At 45.4% G+C, this 24,008-nt stretch overlaps 1 protein-coding gene across 2 annotated transcripts in view; it reads left to right on the top strand.

The window, feature by feature from the left end:
- Nucleotides 1-13,478: 13,478 nt before the first annotated feature.
- The window catches only part of PPP3CA (protein phosphatase 3 catalytic subunit alpha), a 195,960-nt gene continuing 185,430 nt past the window's right edge, over nt 13,479-24,008 (top strand). For both annotated transcript variants that reach the window (XM_032185920.1, XM_032185922.1), the window contains exon 1: nt 13,479-13,657. In XM_032185920.1, coding sequence (XP_032041811.1) covers nt 13,600-13,657 — 58 coding nt within the window. In that variant the 5' untranslated portion in view covers nt 13,479-13,599. The remainder of the gene's footprint in view (nt 13,658-24,008) is intronic.

A 24,008-nucleotide genomic window follows, 5' to 3' on the forward strand; every position in this document is an offset into this window, starting at 1 on the left:
ATATGGCCAGGCAGAAAACCACCCCAAAAGCCTGAATACCTCACAGTCGGCTGTTTGAAAACTAGAGCTGGGACACAGAGCAGAGATTCTTTGTGAATCTTATCTCCAAATCTATTTTGTCTGTTGCTTCACCAAGCAAGCTCTTCACGTTCCTATACCCTAGACCTCATTTTGTGTTCTCTCTTAGGTGATTTCTGGTGGCATGAGAGCAGGAGGCTGAGGGAAAGAGCAGAGTGAAGAATAAACCTTTCTTGTATGTGGATCTTGGGGACTCCCATAAAATCTAAAAAAGAAACAGAGAAGGAGGATGTGGCCAGCTGCTGAAATGTTCTGTGGGCTACATCCTGCCTGTGGCTAGGCCAGAACCTACACAACCTTTTTCCTTCTTTCTTTCTTTTTTTTTTTTTTTTTTTTTTTTTCTCTTCTGTGTGCCTGTCTATGTGCTAGGCCCTTAAGGATGCTTGCCACTGTGGTATCCTTACTGTAGGTAGGCTCATCGTGTGCATGCTTGCTTCGTTAATTATCTGCCTCGTGCAGCTCGGAAGCGAATGTGAACTATCACAATGTTATGAGGATGAGCTCTCCCCGTGGGAACTCTGTTGTGTTTTTTTTTTCTTCTCTCCAACGCAATCTGAATTTTTGTCCCAGAGTGCAGTGTTTTCCCCCAGCCCTGTAAAACTTTTCTGAAATGCCTTTATATCGCTTCGTGTAGTTCAGCGGAGTGTAAAATAACCTCTTGGCATTTGCTTTAGTTCTGTCATATTCTGTTTACAAATTCAAAAGGACCTAACATAAATAGCTGTCAACACTTACATATTACTGTGATTCACTGACTTCACCACAAGAATTTTGGTACAGCGGCAGAAAGAGCATCAGTATAAAAATCTTATCTTGAAAGCCATTGCAGTTGTTCATCCCTCTTTCAGAGAGCATGAACAACCAGCCTAATTTGCTACTTAAGATGTAATTACACCGAACAGGACATCCCCACAGTACCTCAGCAGTAGCACGTGGGTAAAGGGCTTGCTTCCAATAGGCACTGCTTTGATCTGCTGGATTTGAAACTCAGGTTAGTAGGGGAAAAGCAGAGAAAAGAGAAAAAATAGAAGACAGCAGTTTTCAGGCCTGAGGAGTTCAGCTTTCAGGAAAGACTACTTGGGGTCTCCAGCTTGTTCCACCTATTTGATACCTAACCACAGACTGGGGAAAAGTCACCGCGCTGATAGCTAGCTAGCGACCCATGGGCCTGTGATCTCTGACATGGCAGGGCTTTCAGGTGAAAAGCCATCACAGCAAACATCACAGACTAGGATTTAAATCACGTCTGCCGTGGCATGGGAAGGGAAAAGCAGCGAGACTTGTTGATCTACTCTTACACAACCGCGTGGTGGATAAATAGGCTGCTGGCACCCATCACATTTTGAAAAATCACAGAGCTCCGGGCTTCCCTTCACAGTTCTGGAGCTGAAAAATGCAGAGACACTGAAGGAGAGTTTGCAATTCAAAACGACAACCAACTCATTTGTGGCTACAGGACTGGGCTGTCTCCAGCTGGTTCGCTTTAGCCCTATTGTCTGGAAATAGAGTTGCAGGGACGCCAGCCTGACGTCTCACCCGAGAGGCCTGGTTTCGCTGAGACCACCGCCTCACCTCGCCTTGGTGCGGGCTCAGGGGGCTCTGGGTTGCACGGTGACTGATCTGGGCAGTAAAAGGATCCTAGGAGACATATTTAGCTCTTGTGGAGGCTTGTGGAGCTTCACTGAAATAAATGGACTAATTGAGGAGTGAGGCAAAACCGCTGCCTTTAGTGGTTTTCATGCACAGGCTGAACGGGGCCTAGTGTCATTTTTTATTTTTAACCCTAAACAAGGTAAATTTCAGCCCACAGTTCTCGCTAAAATGTTCCATATACCTCGTCCAGTTGATGAAATTTATCTGACAATTGAATAGCTGAATTGAATTTATCCGGCATCTGGGTGACTGGCTGAAGTTAAGGAAAGCCGTGACAGGCCGTGAGCTGTAACCTGGGCTGGTAGCACTAGAAGTATGTCACACTGTGTCAGGGCTGTGAAACAGGCACATCAGGGACTCTGTCACTGAGCTGCGAGGAAAAACAGTCTGGTGTTTTCATGCACGGCCTATTTGGCTTTCCTACAGGTACTCGGTGTGCGGTATTTTGTAAAAAGAGCCACCTAAGCAACAGGATTGGAGGTGGCAGGAGGACACAGGACATCCAGCCTTCAAATACACGATCCGTGGGAAGGAGAAGCTGCCATGGGCTCTGGCTCTCTGGCTAGTAGCCAAATATTTACGCAAACCAGCAAGGTGTGGGCTGTGAGGCTTCACTGCCTTCGTGCTGCCTGGTCGGGGTGACCAGTGCTCCGAGGGAAAGCTCCAGCAGCAGAGGCTGAAGCTCCTCTCTGTTAATTGCTGGCGAGGGCTGGGTGGAGTTCTTCTGTTTACTCTCTCCTACCAGGATTTTGCTTTGCAGGGGGCTAAAGCTGCCAGACAGAACTGTAATTACGCTGCACTTGACTGTGGCTTATACAAAGTAAATGATGAAGACATACAGGTGTATCAGAGGAAATCCAAATTGCAGTGCCTTGGGAGTCTCAGCAGCTTGGTCTTGGCCAATGCAGGGCTACACGGGGTGACTTTGGTGAACTTCTGCCCTGCAGTCCTCCAGCTGCAGCCCATCGGTACACTGCTGCTACTGGAGAGCAGTTCTTCACTTTCAGGCTATTAAAAAGAACTGAGTGGGAAAAAGAAAACAAGAACAAAGAGTGCAGACACAGGCTTTGCATTTTATGGGAGTTTTGCCCTGGTTGCACCTGAAGCCCTGCTGTCTCCCAGTTGTACACTTTCTGGTGTGTATGTTGTATATTCTGGTATGAGCTTGTGCAGATACCCACAGAAAGCTCATTTGAAGTTCAAGTGCTTGAAATACTCAGCAAAGTGAATTCATAAACAGCGTGTATTACCAGCATTTGTGCAAACTGTGTTTTACATTTGACTGTGTTTCTGTATTTGTTTCCTAGCCACTAAAGCCCTAGGGACTGTCTAGTCTAACCTTCTGCATAACAAGGCCAGAGGTTCCTGCACTAAGCTCAGTATCTTGCAATCGAAGCGGTCGGCATCTTTTTGTAGACATCCAGCCTTGATGGGAGGGCTCCAAGTGTCAAAGCACATTCCAGGGCGAGCAATTCCAGCGGTTAATTACCCAGACTGTTAAAGATGTGTGTCTCATCCCCGGGTTGAATTTTGCTGCGTTTGGCTTCCAGGCACTGCATCTTTGGATGTGAAATGCGAAGCTCTCTTGCTGCTGATCACTTACGTGTATCTGTGCGAGGAAAGGAAGCGATGCTCTGTGGTTGGTGAGTAAGGTAGAAGGAAGGGTGTTAGTGTCCCTGCCCTTCTGCACAAGCAATTATGGAAGATGCCAAATGGTAGCTTTTAGAGCACTAAAAGGATAAATCCTACCAGGAAGTAGCAGGAATGAAAGGAGATGCCCTGAATTATACTAAATATATACTCTTAGTCTAATATAAAGTAAACAAAAGGCTCAAAAGCATCTGTATGCTGCTGAATACATGAAATTATAAGCCTCTTTTTCCTCCTTCACTTGGGCATTCAGCATACTCTTAGGAGAAAGTAAATCTAATTTTTTGAGCATTTATTCATGAGAGCTTTCCTATATGATCTTCACATAGCATGAGCAATATGTATGAATGATAAATCCTTATATAATATGAAAATATTAACATCACGTAGGTGAATAGGCTCTCTCTGACAGCCAGCAAAATACGCAGAGCTTCAGAGTAAAAAAGGCTGCTGCCTGTCCCTGGTGGGTCAGCAGCTGCTTCTCCCTGACTTTTGTGCTCGTGTCTGTTCCGCTGGCCTGCCCGATTAACTTCATCCAACGCCTCTGCAGTGTCTCCCCACCAATCTTTTGATTATTGCCAAGGCTTAGCAGTTTCTGGAGCGATACCGTACAGCTTGTCTGGGAAATCTCAATGCAGATGGAAGCTGGCTGCTACGTGTGTTACTGTTGGCAGTGATTATGTATTTAGAGCAGTATTAGCAATTTCTTCCTTCTTTTCTTTTTCTTTTTCTTTTAATGGAGAAACAATAGATTTATTAAGCTTCCCCTCTGCTTGTGAGCTACGTAGTCAGATTTTACCTGCAAATGTATTTTGGTAGATGCTTCAAAAACATTGGCCAAGGAAAGCCTGAAATCATTCAAAGTACACGGGAGATGGGGAGAAATTGGAGATCACTTGCAGTAATGGAGTTTAAGATTAAGAGTCTCCAGAATACTTTGGAAAGCATTTCTGGACACTATGAGAGTATATTCTGGGAATGCTGTGAAATGGCTCCTTCCTGGGAAAGAATCTCTGGAAAATGTCACAGTAGGGCCTTCTTCATCCTTCCCTATCACGGCCTGCCAGGGGCTGTAACAGAGCTCAGAAGATGAGGGGAAAGACAAAATGAAAGGAAGGGAGGGAAAGAAGGAAAAGAGAGAGAAGGAGAGGGAAAGAAAAAGAAAAGGCCCAGCAGCCCTAATTGGCCATTACAGAGATTCTTCCAGGAGCAAAGGATTGTGTGTGCACGGCGCAATCTGCTTTATTAGGAGGAATCATGCTGTTAGAAAGCTTGTCTGAAATACTCTTCCAGGTACTTCTGAAATGGGGGGATGGGAAATAATAAGAATAATTAATAACAACAATAAGAAGAAAAACAATAGAAGGAAAGAAAAAGAAGAAAGGAAAACAAAGGAGGGAGATTTTGAGGACACAGAAATGGAAGGAGGTGGACCAATCATTTCCCACTGCATATTCTCCATCTGAGCCCATGAATATGCAAGCGAATATCTGAGCAAACATTATCACTGACACAGATTCCCTTCCACAGCATATTTGTGTTGCCATGCGTATGAATAATTGCATTAGCAAGGCAGAAGGTCTGGTTCCCATATTTTACATGCATCTATATTTTATCTGTGGCCATGCTTTGCACTCTAATTATATGGTGCTGGAAACATCCATTCGTCTCGCTTCTTTCCAGAAGGAACAAGACCTTTTTTCCAGCTGACCCAGCACCTAGAAGAAATCGGAGCGAGAATAAAAGGTGTCAGCTCAAGCAAAATCTGGACAAGACGGGGCAAAAGGCAAGCATTTTCATGAAGTGATGGAGGTTGTGACCCACTCCTCAGGCCATCTGCTGCCTGGTAGGATCTCAGTGTATTGGTAGATCACATTTAATGGTTTACCTGCATCGCAGCAATCGCTTTTTTCTGACTCATCTCCTGCCCCTTGCTCTTTAACGTCAGCCTGTGGCCTGCAAGGGGTGGATGAGTGGAGGGGACGACGTGGCTGCTGCCTCTACACCCTGCTCCCAGCGGGGGAGGACGGGACCCAAGCACGTGGTGCTCCCTGTTCGGCACCAGCCGCAGCGTCAGCGCTGCTCCTGGCCTTTGAATCTCCAGGGACTGCTGTGCTGCAACAACATCCAGATCCTCCAGCAGGGTGGCTGTGATCCTCCCGACGTGCTCAAGTGGAAAACTTACGAGATTCGGGCAGAGCCTGCGTCTCCTGGGCTACTCGCTGGGATTTTGGAGCTGGCCTCACCGGTCCCCACACTGTAAGCCCTTGCTAGTTTTTAACTCAGAGCAAACCCGTCTTTGCAGATACAAGATGAATTCGCTACCGAGCAGAAGGCCGGTGCTGGAGTACTTAAATATCACTTAGGCCTTATCTGAAGATTTTAATGGGACTTATTTGGTATATGATCTTGGCCTGGCCACGGCGCAAGGGTTATTTTCACCCGAAATGAACTACTGAGGGGCTGACAACATCCTTTGGAAGACAACCAGCAAGAAGTCATTACTCTTGGGATAGCTGTGAACTCCAGGAGAGTTAGAGAAATATTTCCTTCTTAGGCAGAAGGCAGTGTCATACAAAGCAACTAACACGAGTGCTAGGTTTATTGGCAATGTTAAGATGGCGAGAATAACTGAAAAATATTTACTTTTACTCAATAAGCAACATCTTCATAGTTTTGAGTAATGTTAATGTCTGCTCCTGGCTTACGGTTTAAATTATTTTCACAAACCATTAAAGTCAAGATGATGGAATTGCCCTATCCTGTAGGGCACATCTATTTATAGAATGGATGTGCCCTGTACCAATAAGGATATTTTAAAAGGAAAATATATTATCTGAGTGCTTTTCAACTGCCTTCCCCAGTCCTGTGCACTTGATTGTCATCATCTAGAGCTATACCAGCCTCTCGGTAACACTTTTTTAGCAATTCAGAAGATTTATGTGTCTGTTGCTGTGCTGAATGCCATTCTTTGAGTAAGCACAGAGCACTGAAACTTTCTTTTGAGGAGCGAGGGAGGAGGAGGAAAGATTAAAGCGGCTCATGTGATTCTTACATAAAACTTGAGAAGCTGAAAAGCAATTTTGATTAAAATATGATTGAAAGGATGTTCTGCGGCGTGCCCGAGGTTGATGTTTTTAAATGACGCAGGTGCACGCGGGAGAAAGGGGGGTGTTTGCTTGTTGACTTGGCTGCTGCTGTTGAAGGATATTAACACCTGATCCTGCAGGCTGCCCTGGAAGAAAGCCGCGGGGGACCAGCAGGGCACCTGTGTGGGAAGGGAGTCCCTGTGCAGCAGTTGGTTCAGCCCGCAGCCCTGGACGTGCAGCCTTGGTTGAGGATGTTGGTAGTCAATTAGAAACCTGGTTCTGCCTTACATTAGGGCTGCTCTTCATCACCCCGGGAATATAAAATGGATTTTAAGTGAGTGCAAGTGTAACTTATAACCATTATAAAGCAGCTTTGCATCGTACAGCAATTTAAAGCCTTGGGGTAAGTGGGAGTCCGGATTCTCAGTGTATAAATTATGACCAGTCTGACTGAAAATTAATTGAAGATTTTTATATTTTGTAATGCTGCCACTAAACCAATCTGGATAAGTCAGCCACACTTAATTCAAGACAACAACTGTATTCATTAGAGCTCCTTAAACTGTACGGTAATCTTCAGGTTTTAGTGTTTTGCTTTGTAAATATTTGGGACTTTTATGGACACACGTTCAGAGATCAGGTTGTTCTGTCCTTTCTTTCCATTACAAACTTCCTAGGAAAAGGCATAGCACAGGAGGCCAGCACAGAAAACACGTTCTAGCCTGTTGTTCCTTTTCATATTCACCACGCTGCTTTAAATAATGCATCACAAGCCGCTTTGTATTCTGGGAGTTTTGGGCAATTAAATTGTATTTTTTTTTTTCAGTGTTTGTTTCTTGGGTATTAACTTATTAGTGATCTCACCCCTAGCACCAGTTATGGTCTGCTTGCTACCACCGAGCCCTCGGTTGGCAACGATGGCACTTGAATAAATCATTTACTCCAGGACGTGTTCCACGCACGGTACCTTTACAGGGGCAGGGATTTAGCCTGCACTGCCTTCTGGCAGCAGAAGACAGCAAAAATAAATAATAAACCGCGGCACCTTTATGAAAACAAATAAGGCTCTACTCCTGCAGAAACAACTACATGCCTTCCTCCTTGTCCTTTTGTCTCTGACAACAGCATTGCTCCTGAGAAAGGAGGCAGGAAGGCATCCTGGGTACGAAACAGGCTGAGCAGCCCATTTTGCTTCAGAATCTCGTCAGCTGCTCCTACGGCTGGTAGTTTTTAATTCCACGCCATAGTTAAATTAACCAGATAGGGGATGCCTATAACACGAACTGAGCGTGTGCCTCGTTACTTTGCTGTTCCCATTTCCATCAAATGCCGTTCCTTTCCCTCCAAGCAGGCATCTGTCTGTCGTGATGTTTGCTGCTGCAAGTACATCTTAAAAAATGAATGAGCTTTTCTTCCATTCCTTTCTTAATTTATATATATATATATATATATATATTTTTTTTTTTTTTCCTGGGAGATTTTAATATTCACGGGGATAACATCTTAAGGCCCGATGTGAAATTCTGTACTCCGTAGCCTCCCATTAAGAGCAGCGCCTAATTAAGAACCAGAGCCTGCAGGATGAACTCCCTGGGAGCAAATGACTAATTCTTGATGGCAGGACTGTGGTTTTAAGCCCTTGCCAGCATCTTGAGAACGGTTTGATGTTGGAGGCTGCTCCCAAGGGTCCCCTCCTGCAGCTTCTCCAAGTGCTGGCACAGGCGAGGCAGAGGAGGCGGCTGCTCCCAGGCACTCGGCTCCTGGAGGCGCAGGCCAGCAGGGGGAGACGAGGGGATGTCTTTCCACTTTTGGGAACCTTGGCACCGCTGCCTGCCATCAAATACATCTATTGCTTCTACACCAAGCCCTTTCCAGCGCACAGACTTGCAGCGCTTAATTAAAGCTATAATTTTAAAGACATTTAGGCGAACCAGGGCAGTGGATTTGCACTGGGTACGTACACCCAGTTGAATCTGCTGCTTGCACCAGTAAATGTATAGGGACGAGCTACTCCTGCAGGTAAGGTGCACATTTAAGCTGGTGCACGTTTGTCCACACTGTCGAGCTCTGCCTGGGCTACGGCCCCTGCAGCTGGATGCAGTAGGGCGACCGGGACTGTGGCCCAGCTGTGCAGGAGCTAAGGCTTGGCTAATTTCCTCTAACAGCAGATGTGTCAGGCAGCTCCACCAGTTGCTCTTGGCAGTCTGCAGTGCCACTTGGCTGTAGTTTTGCTTCTGTCCCTCCTGCTTTTCATTCCTGTTTGCTTAGTCTTGATCCCCGGTTCCTGTCTCCTTTGTGTTAGGCTCCTAGACCTCACCTTGTTCCAGCCCTGACTTATCTTAGAACAGGGATTTTCAAGCTCCTGGCCCTGTGGCTTTCTGACCATGCTCCTCGGTTTGGTAGACTCTTTGCTTCTCTGGTCTCCTGACTTATTCTTATGCCGGCTTCAGTATTCAGCCCCAAACTTAATTGTAACTTGGTCTTCACCTTTGAGCTTAACACAGTAGTTAGCCTGGTGCAGATATGGGCCTCTTAAGGAATCTGAAACTGCAGGGTAAGAAGCCTGCATTACCTGATGTGTCTGCAGTGTTGGAAAGGGGGCAGATGGAAGACCTTGGCATGATTTGTCTCGGGTCTGCATGCTGCTAGGGATGACAGGCACGGCTTGTGGATCTGTTTTGCACCAGAGGCTGAATCCAAACGCAGATTTTCATTTGCAGCCTTGGATGACCATAGCTGTGCTTCTTTTATATTGAAACCTACTGCAAGCAGGCTAGATTTTGCAGGGGGTATGACTGTTTCCAGGGCTCAAAGTTATTATCTTTCGCTTGTGTTCTTTTTTATTACTATCTGTTGACTCTTTCTAAATGTCAGTTCGGCTCTGTATAATTGCTCATAGCACCATTTGTTACTGTTTTCCATGCAGATTCATCATCTTGGAATTTGGAGCTAACCTGCCTTCCCTCTCCAGCATTCCCGATGCCGCTGCTTGTATTTTATTCCAGCACGATTCATTTTGGTAGCATCCCCTCTATGACTCTGTAAAATTGTCTATTTTTCTTTGCCTTCTAAAGCGGGCACTGTATCGTTAACAGCGTGTATAAATTCTGCTGATGGCTTCGGGACCAAATCCAGAGCCTATAGAGGCAGCTGAGCCAAATGCCTGACAGATGCACGCAAGGGGAAAACATGCAAGGCTGCAGAGAGGCTGACCATGCGACAGGTTAAGTGCCTGCACTGGGTGCATGAGGACCACACATGGGGAACCCAAAGAATGCATTAAGTGATGGATTATGTGACTGTGTTTTGCCATCTGAACTTGCCATCTCTTTGCAAGCTGGGCAGGACGTGTTTAGATGAAACAGAGAACTGTTACCTGCTACAGGCCCTTTATCTAGCTCCCTCTTGTGTATTGAGGTAGAAGAAATATGGGAAACCATTTGTCAAGAACACCATCGGATGGTGCCCCTTGGCCCTTTTAAGAGTGATCTACATTGCTGTAAAGGCTCGCTGGTGTGAATTGCCTCTCTTGGATGTAACAGGACCAAATGGCACCAATAAGTTATACTGGCCTTCCAAGGCACTTGGTGTCAAATTTACTCTTGTCAGATGTAGATGAATGTTGGCCTTCTGGAAGTTTTAGGTGCTCGTAGTCAGGACTGTGAAGTTCAGCCTTGGGTTCTGCATATCTCCTAGAAATGCCCTGTCAACGTAGGCTAGTAACATTCTTAATCTTGTGGACAACTGTGTTGTAGACATTATGGCCTATGCAATAGACTTCGATACGCAGGTGTTAAGAATCCCATCACTTTTTATACTGCAGGGAAGTAAACTGAAACAATTACAAATCTCTATTGTTTAAAAAAATAATGAGGAAAATAATCAGTTAAGGCAACACTGATGTCCAGACTAACCTCGCTGCACATATTTTCCATGCAGCCATCATAATATTCAGGCACACTCTCGCAGTTCCCTTTACTTCCAAGATACTGCCCAAGTTACATTTATCATATGTGAAGCCAGAACTTCCAGGGGCTAAAGCTAATGCGTGAAGGACAGACTCCCTGCAGTTAGAACAGTTTTTCTCTAATAATAATGATTAAAATTTAAAATGCTATCTCTTACAATCAATACTTTTAAACAGGATCTTAATTGGTTGAGTCAGTGTGCAAACATATGGTTACATTTCTAGAGAATAATCTTCAGCTTGCTACTGAAATAAAGTCCAGGCAACTCCACCACTGATTTTTCAGGGGACACATGACAAGGTTTGGAGTCTGTTAGCCCGTACATCATCATGCAACATTTGACCTAAAATGACTGCCTTCTCATTGCGTGGTCATTTATTCCTCCTTCTGCTTCAGGTGGGTGCTGCTGCTTTCTGGAGCTGCTGTGTGCTTAAAAAAAAATTGTCACCTCTCTGCTAAAATGGAAAAGAATTGCTCATATGAGGTGAAGAGGTAGGGACTGGCTTATTTCAGACTTGAAAAAAAATCCCTCTTCCCCTTCTCTGCCCCACCCCCAGCTCTCACAGACCTTGTCTCCAAAACCTGCAATCAGAAGATCAGAGCTTCCAGTTTATAATGCTGGGCTTCCATTCTGCTGGGGGATGATGTGACTAACAATGCTACTCAGGTTTCCTGATGCGAGAAGTCAGATGTGTTAGAATTTGCCCAGAAACCCACGGACCGTGTTGTTCCCATTCAGAGAGGTATCTCCATGTTCTCCTCCTGTTAAATGAAATAAAGGAGTCCAATAGAACTCAGATCCCATGAAAAACAAATCCCTCTATGGTAAAGGAGGTCTTTGCGAGAAAAACATGAAGGAAGAAGCTGTGCAGATGGGGGAAAAAGAAACATTTAAGTACTAAGGAAGTTACACAACCTTTACTACTAACATGGATCCAAAATACAGAATTTTTCAACTCTGTTACCATCACAAGAGAACAAAGAAGGTGTTCTGTGATTTTTCTCTCTCTTTTTCCTTCCCTCATGGCAAGGATAAAGAATTTACAAATGCTCCTGAAACAAGTCATGAGGTTAAGACTGCACCAGACCAAGACAAAGTGGTGATGAGGTCTTTTACCTGTGATCTGAGTCTTGACTGTACTGTATATTGCAGAGGTATGATATGTGGTCTTCGGCAGTGGTACTCATCTTTGTCTTACGTAAACTTATCTGAAAACTTGTTATGAAGAAAATAATTACCATGGGGATTCTACCTTGGAAAGGAAGACTAAATGCAACAAATGCATGAACAAGACCCTCCCTCCACAAGATAAAATGAGAGAACCTCCCCTGGCCTGGATGGCATATTACAACTAAGAACTTTGAAGCAAAGGAAAAATGCTAAAGGAAGTCTCAGATGGCCTTCAGAATTCCTAGGAAGGTGCTGGAGTTGGGACACTAAATGTCCTTATATAGCTGCAACAATAGCCACAATTACTTGTTGAAAAAAAAAAAAAATCGGAGCTGAAGTCTTGTCCTGTGACTAATGGGGGAGCAAGTGTAAGCTGGAGACCCAGAGTCTCTGTTATTGCAGTCTATCAAGAATCCAAATGACTCATGCAAACAGCCTGCAGTCACAGAAGAACGGATCCAAACTGGTCCTCTGCGTCTCATGAAGTTGTGGCCCACGAGGCGTATGCAAGACCTGAATTTACTGGCCGTGCTGCATTCCTGACGCGCTGCTTCTCCTTCTGCGGCCAGGTGCCGCTAAGCAGTGCCTCCCAGCAGCCAGGGTGAAGGCGTGGGGCATTTCTGCCCGGGCTCTTCTGTGCTCTTGGTGCTTCACCAAGCGTGCTTAGCGTATGGGGAGCTTTATACGTGCCTGATGTGGGCTCTGGGGTTTATTTGGGTGGGTAGGAAATGCCTTGCTTGAGCACTGGGTTTGTTTTTGAGTGTTGTGTTAGTGCTGTGAGGGGGATGGCAGGTGGGTGCCTTGCTCTTATGTTCATGGGACCAAAGGGTGGTGGCACCTTCTTCACCACAGCTTCTGGAGTAAGACTCATGGCGTGGTACTGAAGGCCGGTCACGTAGGATGCCGGCTCATGTTTAGGGAAAACACCACAAGGATGGCCAAGCAAACACCCCCTAGAAACGCCAGGCGAATCAAAGCTGGGAATACGCGTCCTGACCGCCACCTTGTTTTCCTTGTGGCTTCCTGAAGCAGCAACATCTGCCAACCAAGCAGCTTGGATGGCACCCCAGAGGGAAACGGGGAGCCGGGCAAGGTGTCTCCAGCTTCTTGGCTGCCCTACACAGGAGCCATACCACAAGAGCTCCCTCAACACCCCTCACCCCGAGGGGGCGCGCCTCATTTTTCCTCTGGAATTAACAAAAAAAATAAAACCAGAACACCGCTCAGCCCCACAGCCGAGCAGATTCTCCTCAGACACACACCAACAAGCCCCACCGCGGGACTGTGGGGGTGCCAAAAAGGGGGCACGAAGCCTCTTTTTTTTTTGGGGGGGGGGGGCGCTGCGGCAGGGCCCTGAGGCGGCCGGGGCGCACCTGGGCGGCCCCGCGGTGGGCGGGAGGCGGGGCGCGGCCAATGGCGGCGCGGGGGGGAGCGGGGCCGGGAGGGCGGCGCGGAGCCGGCAGCGGGGACGGGGACGGGGACGGGAACGGGGCTGGGGACGGGGCTGGAGCCGGAGCGGTGGGAGCGGAGCGGAGCTGAGCTGAGCGGGGCGAGCAGGGAGAGCTCAGCGGGGAGGGTAAGGGGGGAGGGAGGGGAGACGGAGCCTGACCTTAAGGAGGAGGAGGAGGAGGAGGAGGAGGAGGAGCTGCGCCGCGGAGGAAGGAAGCGAAGCGCAGGGCTGCTGCGTTTGCAACCTGGCCGCCGCTGCCGGCTCGGGGCTGTGCCTGCTGCTGCTGCTGCTGCCGCTGCTGCCTGCTGACCCTCGGCTGGTGCTCCGCGGGGGGGGGGGAGAAGCCGGCGACCGCCTCCAGCAGCGGGGAGAGGGGGAGAAGCCGCCGCTGCCACCGCCGGAGCTCCGAGGAGGAGGAGGAGGAGGAGGAGGAGGGGGGAGGAAGGCAGCGCCGACCCAGCGGGACGCGGCAACTTGGGGCCACCTCGGAGGAGCCGGAGCCCCAGCCCTGCCCGCAGCGGCGGCCGCCGCCCGGCCGACATGTCGGAGCACAAGGCCACCGACCCCAAGCTGTCGACGACGGACAGGGTGGTGAAAGGTGGGTGCCGCCGCCGGGGCATCGCCGGGCTCGGGGTGGGGGTGTGGTGTGGGAGGTGTGTGTGTGTGTGTGTGTGTGTTTTGGGGGGGGTATAAGGGGGGTTTAGGGTCGGGGGAGGGGGCTCGGCACAACGCTTGGGGCCGGGGGGGTCCCCCCGCTGCAGCGCCACCCCCCCCCCCCCTCTCCGCGCCCAGGCTGCGCAGGGCTGGCTGCAGAGCGAGGGGGAGCTCCGCCGGGCATCCCCCTTCCTCCTCCTCCTCCTCCTCATCCTCCTCCTCCTCCCGGTTCGGCCCCCGAGGGCTCCCCGACGAGGCTGTCCCCCAGCAGGGGCTGTGCTGGCAGCCCCCGGCACGTGGGGCTGCAGGGGAAGGCGGCCCCGACCGCCCCCCCCCCTCGCTTCCCCGAGCCAAACCTTCCGTGTAAATGGCATTCAGCATGTTGTTTATTCGCTCTTCCTATTGCCTTTCACCCCCCTTTTATTATTACATTTTTATCCTTTTTTTTCCCTCCAAATGGAACTGCAGATGTGAGAAATGCAGTTGCAGCCATGACACGTTTTTTTATTTTTTTTTTATTTAAGTGGCTTGGAAATGTATCTCCTAACCGAGATACATCCTGTAAAAATGTAGCATATTTCCAGCAATCAGTTATATCACGCCAGCAGCAGGCTTCAGAGACCTGAAGCAGCTCCGTTTAGCTGATGCATCCCCTCTCTAGGTACAGCAAACCCTATTGGGAAGGCTTCGTCTCTTTTATGGTTTGGCTGCCCCCTTTTTTTTTTTATTTTTATTTTTTTTTGGACTTGTTTTAAAATCTGCCTTGTTCCTGACACATGACCAAACGTCCTGATCTCGTGTGTGACAGAACTTCCTTTGACTGAAGTAGGTGTTCAGCATGAGTAAGAATTGCTGCAGAATTGGAACTGCCATCTCCATATTGACAGCCCCCCCAGTGGTTTGCATCCTAATGGCTTTTGTCAGCAACCACTCTTTTGCATTAATTTTTTTTTTTTTACATATATATTTTTTTTAACGTCTGTGATATCTCAAAGCACCGTTTTCTTAGAAAACTCAGCGGTATTGCAGGAATAATTTTATCATGCAATTAGAAATCGACTTTGGTAAACTGAGAAAGTACTGAACGAAACCGAAATGCTGCTCGGGTGTCTCTCATCTCTGCTGGTAGCTGTCTGGTGTCACTGTGTCACATGAAGATTTGCTTAACCGGTTCATTTTTTTTAATTTTATTAAACAGTGAGTTCGTTTCAAGGTCTTAAAATAGTACCTGAAGGGGGTAGCACACAGTAAACTGATTTCTTAGTAGGATTATTCTTTGCTGTATCATAGGCACCCCACACTGCCTTCATATAGACTGTAAGGAAATCTAGCAAGAAAATAATTGGTGGTGATAATGGGGGTAGGAAAAGGTTGCCTTGCTTCTTTTCCATGGGATGTCACTTGTGCTTTCTAGAGGTGAGCAACTGGAGTAGGCTTGCAATGTGAAAATGAATAAGAAATAATAATAAAAAAGGAAATAACACCTTGTTAGCACCCATGCAAGTAGCCAGAGAGTCCTGATACTGTAGAAGGCAGACCAGGTTTTCTGATGGTGCTGAGATAGAACCTTGAAAGCAACTTTTTTTTTTTTTTAAGGTTTCATTTCATGTGATGTTTTAACTTAATTTGGAAAGGAGATGTTCGTAGCATATGGATATAAGCTCTGGCTTAAGCTCCTCTCCTCCTGCATGCGTGCGGTTGGTTGTTGTGTTGTTGCTTGGCTTGTTCATTTCTTATTTATTTATTTATGCGTGTGTGTGTGCCTTAAGCCCTTTCGGTTTGCTGGTGCATGACAGGAGATGTCTCCTTCTAACAACAGTTCTGAGCTGGCCGGTGAAAGCCCCGGCCAGGCAGCGTTACGCAACGATGGGTGCGCTCGGGGAGCTTCCAGCTCCAGCAGCTGCCTGCAGGTTGCTCCTGGCTGCCTGCTGCCTCTTAGGTGGGCTCCTTGGCTTTTTTCCCTGCCCGAAACCATCGAGCATAGCGAGGAGTGGGATCTTTCTGTCGGCAAAAACTGCGTCTCACGCTCGTTTCGCGTTGCTTATTGAATTTTCTGAACCGTGCTTAAGCTGATTGCAGTCCAAAATAAAGCGTGCTTTTGGGAGAAGGGGAAGATGGCTGAGGAGTTCCTAATGCTTATAAGGTTTTGGTCTTCTCTCTCCTCTGTTATGCTGTTGGTGCACGATTACATCTGACGGTTTGAGTGAAATTTGCAGATCTGGGGTGGTTGTGCAATGAGGGGTGCAAAGAAGAAATTCAAGTCTGTGTGTCATGCGAAGTTTTCAGAAGCAAATTAACTCTTGGTGAAGCTGACAAAATCGTATCCTTAAAGGGAAAGAGGTTCCTGTATGTGAAGCTGCAGCATGCAGTTACAGTTCAAGTAGTACTTTTTTATTTATTTTTGTGCTCTCCTTAACGTGGTATGTACATTGTCATGAAAATTAGACAAATCGTCTTTCATCTGTGGATTTATTTATTATTTTTTTTATCCTGTAGAGGAGCAATGCTTACTTGCAGTTATCAGACCATTCAGAGATGACCTGTACATGCAAATGCTTGCAGGATCAAGGCTCAGGACAACGTAGTGTTGCAGCAAATGCTGACCTGGCATATTTACAGATTGAAATTGCTTTCTTTTTCGTTAGAGGTATGATGCAGCCTTCACCCGGACGGAGCTGTTTACAACTTCTAGTTCTCTTTCAGGATTGAGAAAGCTGCTCCTTGTCTGCACCACTTTAAACTCCTGAGACCATGGGCTGGGTTGCGCTAGTGAAGGTGGGGATACCTGTCCAGGAAAAACTGGACCGAGAATCCTAGCTCATTCCTCGTGGGTCACAGAACAGCTGTCTGATGTCAACAGCTTTTGGTCACTACTGACATTAGCAAGATATGAACCCCACTGACCTGGAGGGAAAAGCTGCGTGTCAGATTACTTGACCTCCTCAAAATATTCAGTGTTGCGTTACTGCCTTCTAGAAATACTGCTCTAAAGCAGAGTAATCCTAAATCAAAACTTCAAAAGTGAGCCCTAATAGTCATACGGAGAAATAAAAGCAGTATTTCCTGGAAATCTTGCTGTTAGCTAGGTACAGTGATTGATTCTTCTGTGCAGGTCAGATGGTTGTGTGCTTTTGGTTTTGATTTTTTTTTTTTTATTCCCCTTTGAAGGAAGATGGAGTTTTAATGGAATCCGTCCATCTCAGCTCCTCAGATGGGCTGCTGCCATGGCTCTGGATCCTTGGTGTTGGCAATCCCGTTGTGCATTGTGTGCTGAGGTTATAGCAAGAACTGACACCCCCAAAAACACCAGCCACCAGCCCCTGCTATCTCTGAATCTCCAACCCTGGCGTTGTTAACGATCTCCTAATGTTCGGGCTGTCAGTTGTTTGTAATATAATATGAATGTCAGTTCCCAATCGATATGTTAGCCATCAGTGTTAACTTCAGATTCATGAAAGATAAAACTGGTGTTTATTGCCGTCAATAATAGGAATTAGCCATGAAGTTTAGGGTTTCCTTTAGTCCAGGGGAGACCTGTATGCGTTCTCCAGAGGCTGGTGTACCAGGCTGGTCTTTATAGGGGTGCTGCAGAAGCCTTCCTGTGAATCAAATACATTTTTTTTTTTTCCAGCATGTGTGCACCCTGCTAGTGCTGGGCTGTCCTGTGTTTTTTGGGTAGTTCCGTGCCTGACCTGAGCATCAGTAGTGCTGGTGCAGTTGGTATGTGTTCTGGTGTGAATCTAAGTATTAGGAAACCTCTGCTGAGGATATCCAAGTGCTACTTGGATAGTTACAGCTGGCCAGTGGCAGGAGATGAAACTGTTTTGTGCCCCTCCTCTGAGGGTGCTGGAAGTTCAGTATCTGCCTGATCCTTGCGAGGGAAAGGAGGGAGTTGCGTTGTAGTGGTTCCTATTGGCATAGGAACGCTGACTCTATTTTTGTTTTTAATTAATTCAATTTATCCTTGTAATGCTTAAGAACGCACTCAGAGGGAGCCTGCATCTAGGTTTAAGCGATGTTACCGAGTGGAGAACCCACCTTGAGCTGTGTGCTCCTCATCCCTTCTTACCACCCTTTTTAGGGTGGTCCCCCCTTGGCTTTGCTACCTTTGTAAGCATGGACCCCCAGTAAATTCATTAAACAAGCTGTAGGAGAAGCAGTTGAGGACAGAAAATGAGTGGATGTGCTCACTTCGTCCTTATCTTACAGGTACTTCGAAAACAAAACAAGGCTGGCTTATTTTCTTACATGTAACCCCTATGTTCTTGCGTCTCATGGTCAAAACTCAGTTAATGCCTGTAAAAAAAAAAACCCCATGGCTTCTGTCAGCTGGATGCTGCTTGGGTATGGCAGCCTGTGTGTGTCTGACACCCTGTGAACCCGTGTACGTGTGCCTGGTGCACAGCGCTCGGCGTAAAGGATCGTGAGCGTAGTAATGAGAAACCTAAATAAAAGCAAAGTACAGCGCTTGACAGTTACGCTTGTGTAATTAAACCGGTGATTTATTTTGATTTGTGAACTCTCCGTACCTCTTACTCATTAAGGTAATTTTGTAAATAAGGCTTTACTGAAACAGCAAGCCTTTTACTGCATAAGGAAGAACCACGCGTGCACTGGAAGACACCTTTCTTACGCAACTCGTGTTGCGCTGCATAGGTGGGAGACTTTCCTCGTGCTTTGGACTGATATGAGGCAAGGGGGGAAAAAACTACCTTATCTGTGTGTTTAAAACCTTTATGTTTCTGAATTCTGTGTGGGCTAAAGCTGTCTTCTGTTACGTGCTCTTTCTGGCTGAGCCCAGTGAGGGGAGTGGTGCGTTTGATACCAGTGGTGGTGGTGGTGAGAAACTTGAAAGAGGAGTTCATGCTGGATGTTATCAGTGCTTAACTTCAGTGGAAAATATGAGCCAGTTGAGGTAATTTTCCATAGGGGAATGTTGTGCAGGGCAGTTGTTTCCTCTCTGCTATCTATTCCCAAATTCAATGGTATCTACTTCCATTGCGTGCATCCCACTTGGAGATGAGAGATTCTACATGGTTACGCTCGCTTCTCTGTGCGGGTTGTGGCAGGAAGATAAAATACAAAATATATTTATCTCTGAGTATACAACCTGATACTCTCTTTATTCTTCATAGTTCCGTGTCTTCCCGAACTCTCACGATTCTTCTCGCCTGGTATTTCTTAAGGAAATTTATCTCGGGCAGTGTTAATACCTCAGCATGCTGCTTATTTGTCTATTGTAGCTTATATGTCCCAAACTCTTTTCTTCAGCTCCTTCTGTTTTGCTGGGCAGCTCCTACTTAAAGTACAGAAGAAACACAATTTAGGTTTGGTACTCCATCAAGTATGAATGTTAGTTCATTTAAGGCTTCGCAGTGATGTTGAAGCAGCAGGGTGTGGGGGATAGTTCCTCCTTTAGAGCTTTAAAGAATATGGAGAAAAGCACTCCCTTAAGAGTATTTTAAGACACAAAGATACTGTTTTACACTTTTTTTATTTTCTCAAGTATGCCATAAAAGAAGCCACAAGTTTCTGAAGTAAAAGCCACTTCAAATCACCTTCATGAAAAGGTGCCTTCTGATACTCTTTTATATGTGGTTTCACGAGTCAAATGCAAGTTGCCATTACATATCGTTTCTTCTGCTGAATGCTTAAATCATTTCCTGTTCTGATAATCAGTCATTTACCTTGACTTTACCCCGTAAAAGAGCATTTTATGGCTTCTCAGTCGATAATGGTGAAATGCATCATCCCGGCTCTGAAAAACACTTCAGCGTCCGTGCGGCCTAGTTTGTGCGGGAGCGGGGCTCGGTGAATAATCTGCTACTTGGCTTCTAGCTGCCAATGTAGCAGTGTTGTACCCTGGCTACATCCTCCTAACCATTTATTCCTTGCATGGAGGAAGAGATGTGTGGAGAAACAGGGACGATAGGTGCCGTGGTGGTGAATTTTAATCTCAAAGATAAAAATCCAAACTACTTTACTCCCCCACCAGAAAGCCGATGCTGTTGAAGTAACACCCCCAGAGTAGGATCTCTTTGACAGTCATTTCCATGTGTTTTAAGCTGAGTATGAGGCCTATTTTTATTAGCGAGGTTAGGCATGTTCACGTTGATATGGCAACACTGGTGTGTGAGGAGAACATGACTGTCTTAGTTAAGATTTTAATTATGATGCCAACGCAATTTGCAAGTTGATAGCGCTTGTAGTTGGAGCTGGAAAGGAGAAAGTGGAGTGGAAAGGCACCAGAGGTCAAAAGTAATGTTTTTATTTAGGAGTTAATTCCTGGGCGTTTGTGGGTGGGGTGTCTGCGTTGCACATGCTAAAGGTGTAGATTTTTGTAGGGGTTTTCATGAAGCTTTGGAAAATATTTTGCTTAACAGTAATTTTAACAAATAAACCTCTTTGTACTTAGAAATCAAGGTGTGCTATACTGAACTTCCACTGCAGCTTTCTGTTGTTTTCAGTCTTTTTTTTTTTCTTAATGCTTTCTCCCTCTCAAGTTTCAGTGTGCTCCTTCTTTTCCTGTTCAAACTCTGTCCTTGTATTCTTTTTAATTTTATTTTTTAATTCCCATGATGCCGTATGTTGAGCAGCTTAAGTGCTGCCTGTTTGTGGTTGGGATGCACTTCACCTAAGGTAAGAGGTGCGCTGGGTACAGCGTATTGCCTTTGATGCATCTGTAGGTGCCTGGGGAAGCGTGTGAGAACAGGGGAAGTGTGTTATGACTCTTCCTCTGACTTCTGTTGTAATTCTGCAGCCAGCTGCTGACTCTGTAGCTTTCTTTTCCGTGACTAGCTCCACTATCAGTGTGCTACTCAAGCTCTGCCCAACTTGTCCCAGAAGGATGTCTGTATTTTGCACTTCAGCTGCCGCTTGCAGGTTGCTTAGCAGTAACATTGGAAGCTCACAGCATGGCTCCTGGTTTTAACTCATGTAGCTTGCAAAAAGTTATGTGAAGGCTAGCGTGGTCATTAGTGGTTTTAGTTAATTTGGGAAGAGAAGCAGTGTAAGCACTTATGCTTTGGTGTCTCTGCAGCCCGACGCAGAAATTAATTAGCAAGGGAAAGTAAGATTTGATGAAGGTGGTAATACTTGCTTGAAAAAAAGTGAAGTTCATCACGGATGAGTGAACTTCAAAGCCTCCACCTTAAAGTCAAAGTGTTAAAGGTATAGAACCTAGTCTGTATAGAGACTAATCTTGGTGGCAAAGAAAGAAGAAAAAACTCTCCTAAAATATAGTTGCATTAAGCTTTAGCAATATTGATAGCTTTTTTTCCCTCATTTTTCAGATAAGCATATATGGATTGATTAAAATAATTTAAGTTTGCATTTTGGGCTTTTCGAAATCAAGAAGTTCTCTGATGGGATGAAGCAAGCATTGGTATGAAAACGCTGGTACTCTATACCATACTCTTTTTCTCCAGGCAGTCTTTTAGATACATGTGGCTTAGTGTGGAGTTGATGGACTGGAGGGGAAAAAATGGCAACAGGTTTAACCAGAGAATTTATTCAGAACCCTAATGCCAGGTTACCTTTTCATGGTGGTGAAGTTCTCACCAACGAAATCAGTAGGAAATCACCCCCTGCAGAGCAAACTGTGCTATAATGTTGGCTCTGATTCTTGCCAATTACACAAAAATATCAAGCCTGCACAGTGTTGCCACAAGAAAGGAAGTGCACTTTGACCTTGTGATTGGAATGGTGAAAATAACACGTGTTAATAATGGGTTATGCAGATGCGATGTTGCAGACAGTCTTTAGCACTCACTCTGGGCATTGTTCAATAGACTTAATTAATAGAATCCCAACTACAGTTTTCTGGCCTAATTTAGTGTGACTAAGGCTTAATTTTTAATTTAAGCATTTGTGAGTGTCCTCATGAAGGTAGGTTATACACAGTTGTTTTTTTTTTTTTTTTTTTTTTCTTGCTGGTAGTGACAGCCAAGTAATTGTGTGGCCAGATAAAAGCTAAGTTCCTGAGTTGTTCGTGTTTTGGACTACCCATCATTCTGAAATAAATCTTTAGTGGTCTGGATAAATAGCTCAAGGGGAGAAGAAGAGGCTGAGCTCCTTGTCTCCTTGGTTTTCCTGTTCTTGAGCTTTTTACGTTTCTTTGCTGTGGCTGTATGTTACTTGTTATAACGTCCCAGATCAGTTCCTATGGAGAAGGATATATGCCGTGTATGGTTGCGTGGTAGTCTTTCTAAAGCGTTTGGAGTTCTGGAATTGTTTCTGACATGGAAAACCTGGTGGTAAAGTGAATGCTGGTTTTCTTCAATAAATCAGTGTTTTTATTAATAATGAGGAAAAAAAGCAGCACAGGGAAAAAAAAAAAAAGGAGCTTGGGATGTGTTTCTGGTCTATAATCCTATATGGGTGATTTTGGAGGGGAAAGTACATGGCTAGAGAGAAACATATGCTAATGTATTTTCTCTGGAAATTACATGAAATTGCTTGAAATAGTATATTCCAGGTTCTGCAGAGATTTTTTTAATTTTTTTTTTTGTGGGCATACATACTTTTACCCTAGCTTTTTCTCCATCTGTCAAGGAGTACTGTTCCAGTAGAGAGATGTCTCTGAAAATTCTTTCTTCATCTATCTCTATATTTTTTTATTTTTCTATTTTCACATTTTCTTTGCATGTGTGTTTGAATCCTTACGGAAGACTTGATTTGGTTCACATATATAGTTAACAAAACAATTAAAAGCTGCTAGATGGGGAAACCCACCCTATTGCTGGCCTTGGAGAGAAGATGTTTCATCATCCACTTTGGACTTGAGATATTGTTCTACTCAGCAAATTTGGAACAAATTTGGCAATTTCTGGCTTATTTCTGCTTTTATTCCTGCAGAGACAAGTTTAATAATTAAATACCTTTCATTTACAGTGATTTTTAAAGGAATTTAAAATAACGGACAATTTGAATGCTGAGCCATTCAGACAAAAATTCAGAGCCATTCCCCCAAACACACACACACAGAAAAACAACCTCAAAACCCACAAACACAACTAAAACATCAAACACAGCAATTTAAATAATTTTTTGGTCTTTTTTTTTCCGTGATGTTTGCCAAGTTTTAGTTTGATGTAGATTACAATGGTCATACTGTGTTACAATCTTTGAAAAAGTGCAACTGGTCATTAGCTACAATGACACGAACAGCTGTAGTATTTTATGATAACAGCTGGGAACAATCTAGTTCTCTTCAATAACTTTTTTTTTATTGTTCCTTTCATGCCATTTTAAAATGAGAAAGCGAGATTATTGTATTTGTTCTCTACTTTACACCAGGGATTTCTTCGTGGGCAATGGTGGCAATTAGGTATCAAAATATCGCATTGCTGTTTGTGACTTGGAGCGCTTCCCTTCGCAGGACCTGTTTCATAACCCGCTGAAATCTGCAGGAGTTGGAATCTTTTCATTAACTTGAGTAAACTGTGAATCAAGTCGTCATCCTGTGACTTACCGTTTTGCTTTTGCTCTTCCTTTTCAGTGCCTGATTTCTGTCCACTGTAAACTGTGTTGTTATGTCCGACCTTCTGTGGCTTAGGCAGGACAGCGTTGTCTCTTATTTTCACCCTGAGCAAAGCACGCTCCTGTTTGCAATGCTGTCATCTGGCAAGCAAAAAGTGAGTTGTCTGTGTGGCTCTTTAGCTCAAGCAATAGTTTGTTTTGTTGCTGTGTCTTCAGAAATTGTCTAAAATGTTTTCCATACACGTATAAATGTTTTTATCACTAAAAAAACACATAGGAGCCATTCTTATGTATAAGTTGTTTTGTTTTTTTCCTGTGTTCTGCTCACGTGGAAACGAGTTTTATTTAGTAGTGAATGCATCTGGGTTGCCTTAAATAAAAGGTAGTCTGCTTTGCTTAACAATTTCTCTGGCATAATAGAGTACGTCCTAATATTAAAATCACAGCGGTAGGACGGAAGATGGACATAGCAGATGTGTGTAAGAGCGTAATTTTCCTCGTTGGGAGACCTGTAGCTCTGTGCTGCACAAAAATAAGGATGTGGGGAGGGGGGGAAAGAGGAAAGCGGGGTGGTGGTGGCTGGTGTGAGCAGCTGCCTGCCTAGGAAGGAGGCCAGCAGCCTCATCAGGTGTGCTGGCCATGCGTCTGGGGAGGTTTGGGAGCAGGAATAAAGACTGCAGTGGACAAGGGCAGTGAAGCATTACGCAGGGAGTCCTGGCTTGCTTAGAAACCGAAAGCACGGAGCTGTTTTGGGAGTGCTTTGCCTAATGAGCTGTTTTGGCTCAGGTGGGTACCTTGGATTTTTAGAGGTGTTT

The sequence above is a fragment of the Aythya fuligula genome, chromosome 4 (genome assembly GCF_009819795.1).
Source record: "Aythya fuligula isolate bAytFul2 chromosome 4, bAytFul2.pri, whole genome shotgun sequence".
Lineage (NCBI taxonomy): Eukaryota > Metazoa > Chordata > Aves > Anseriformes > Anatidae > Aythya > Aythya fuligula.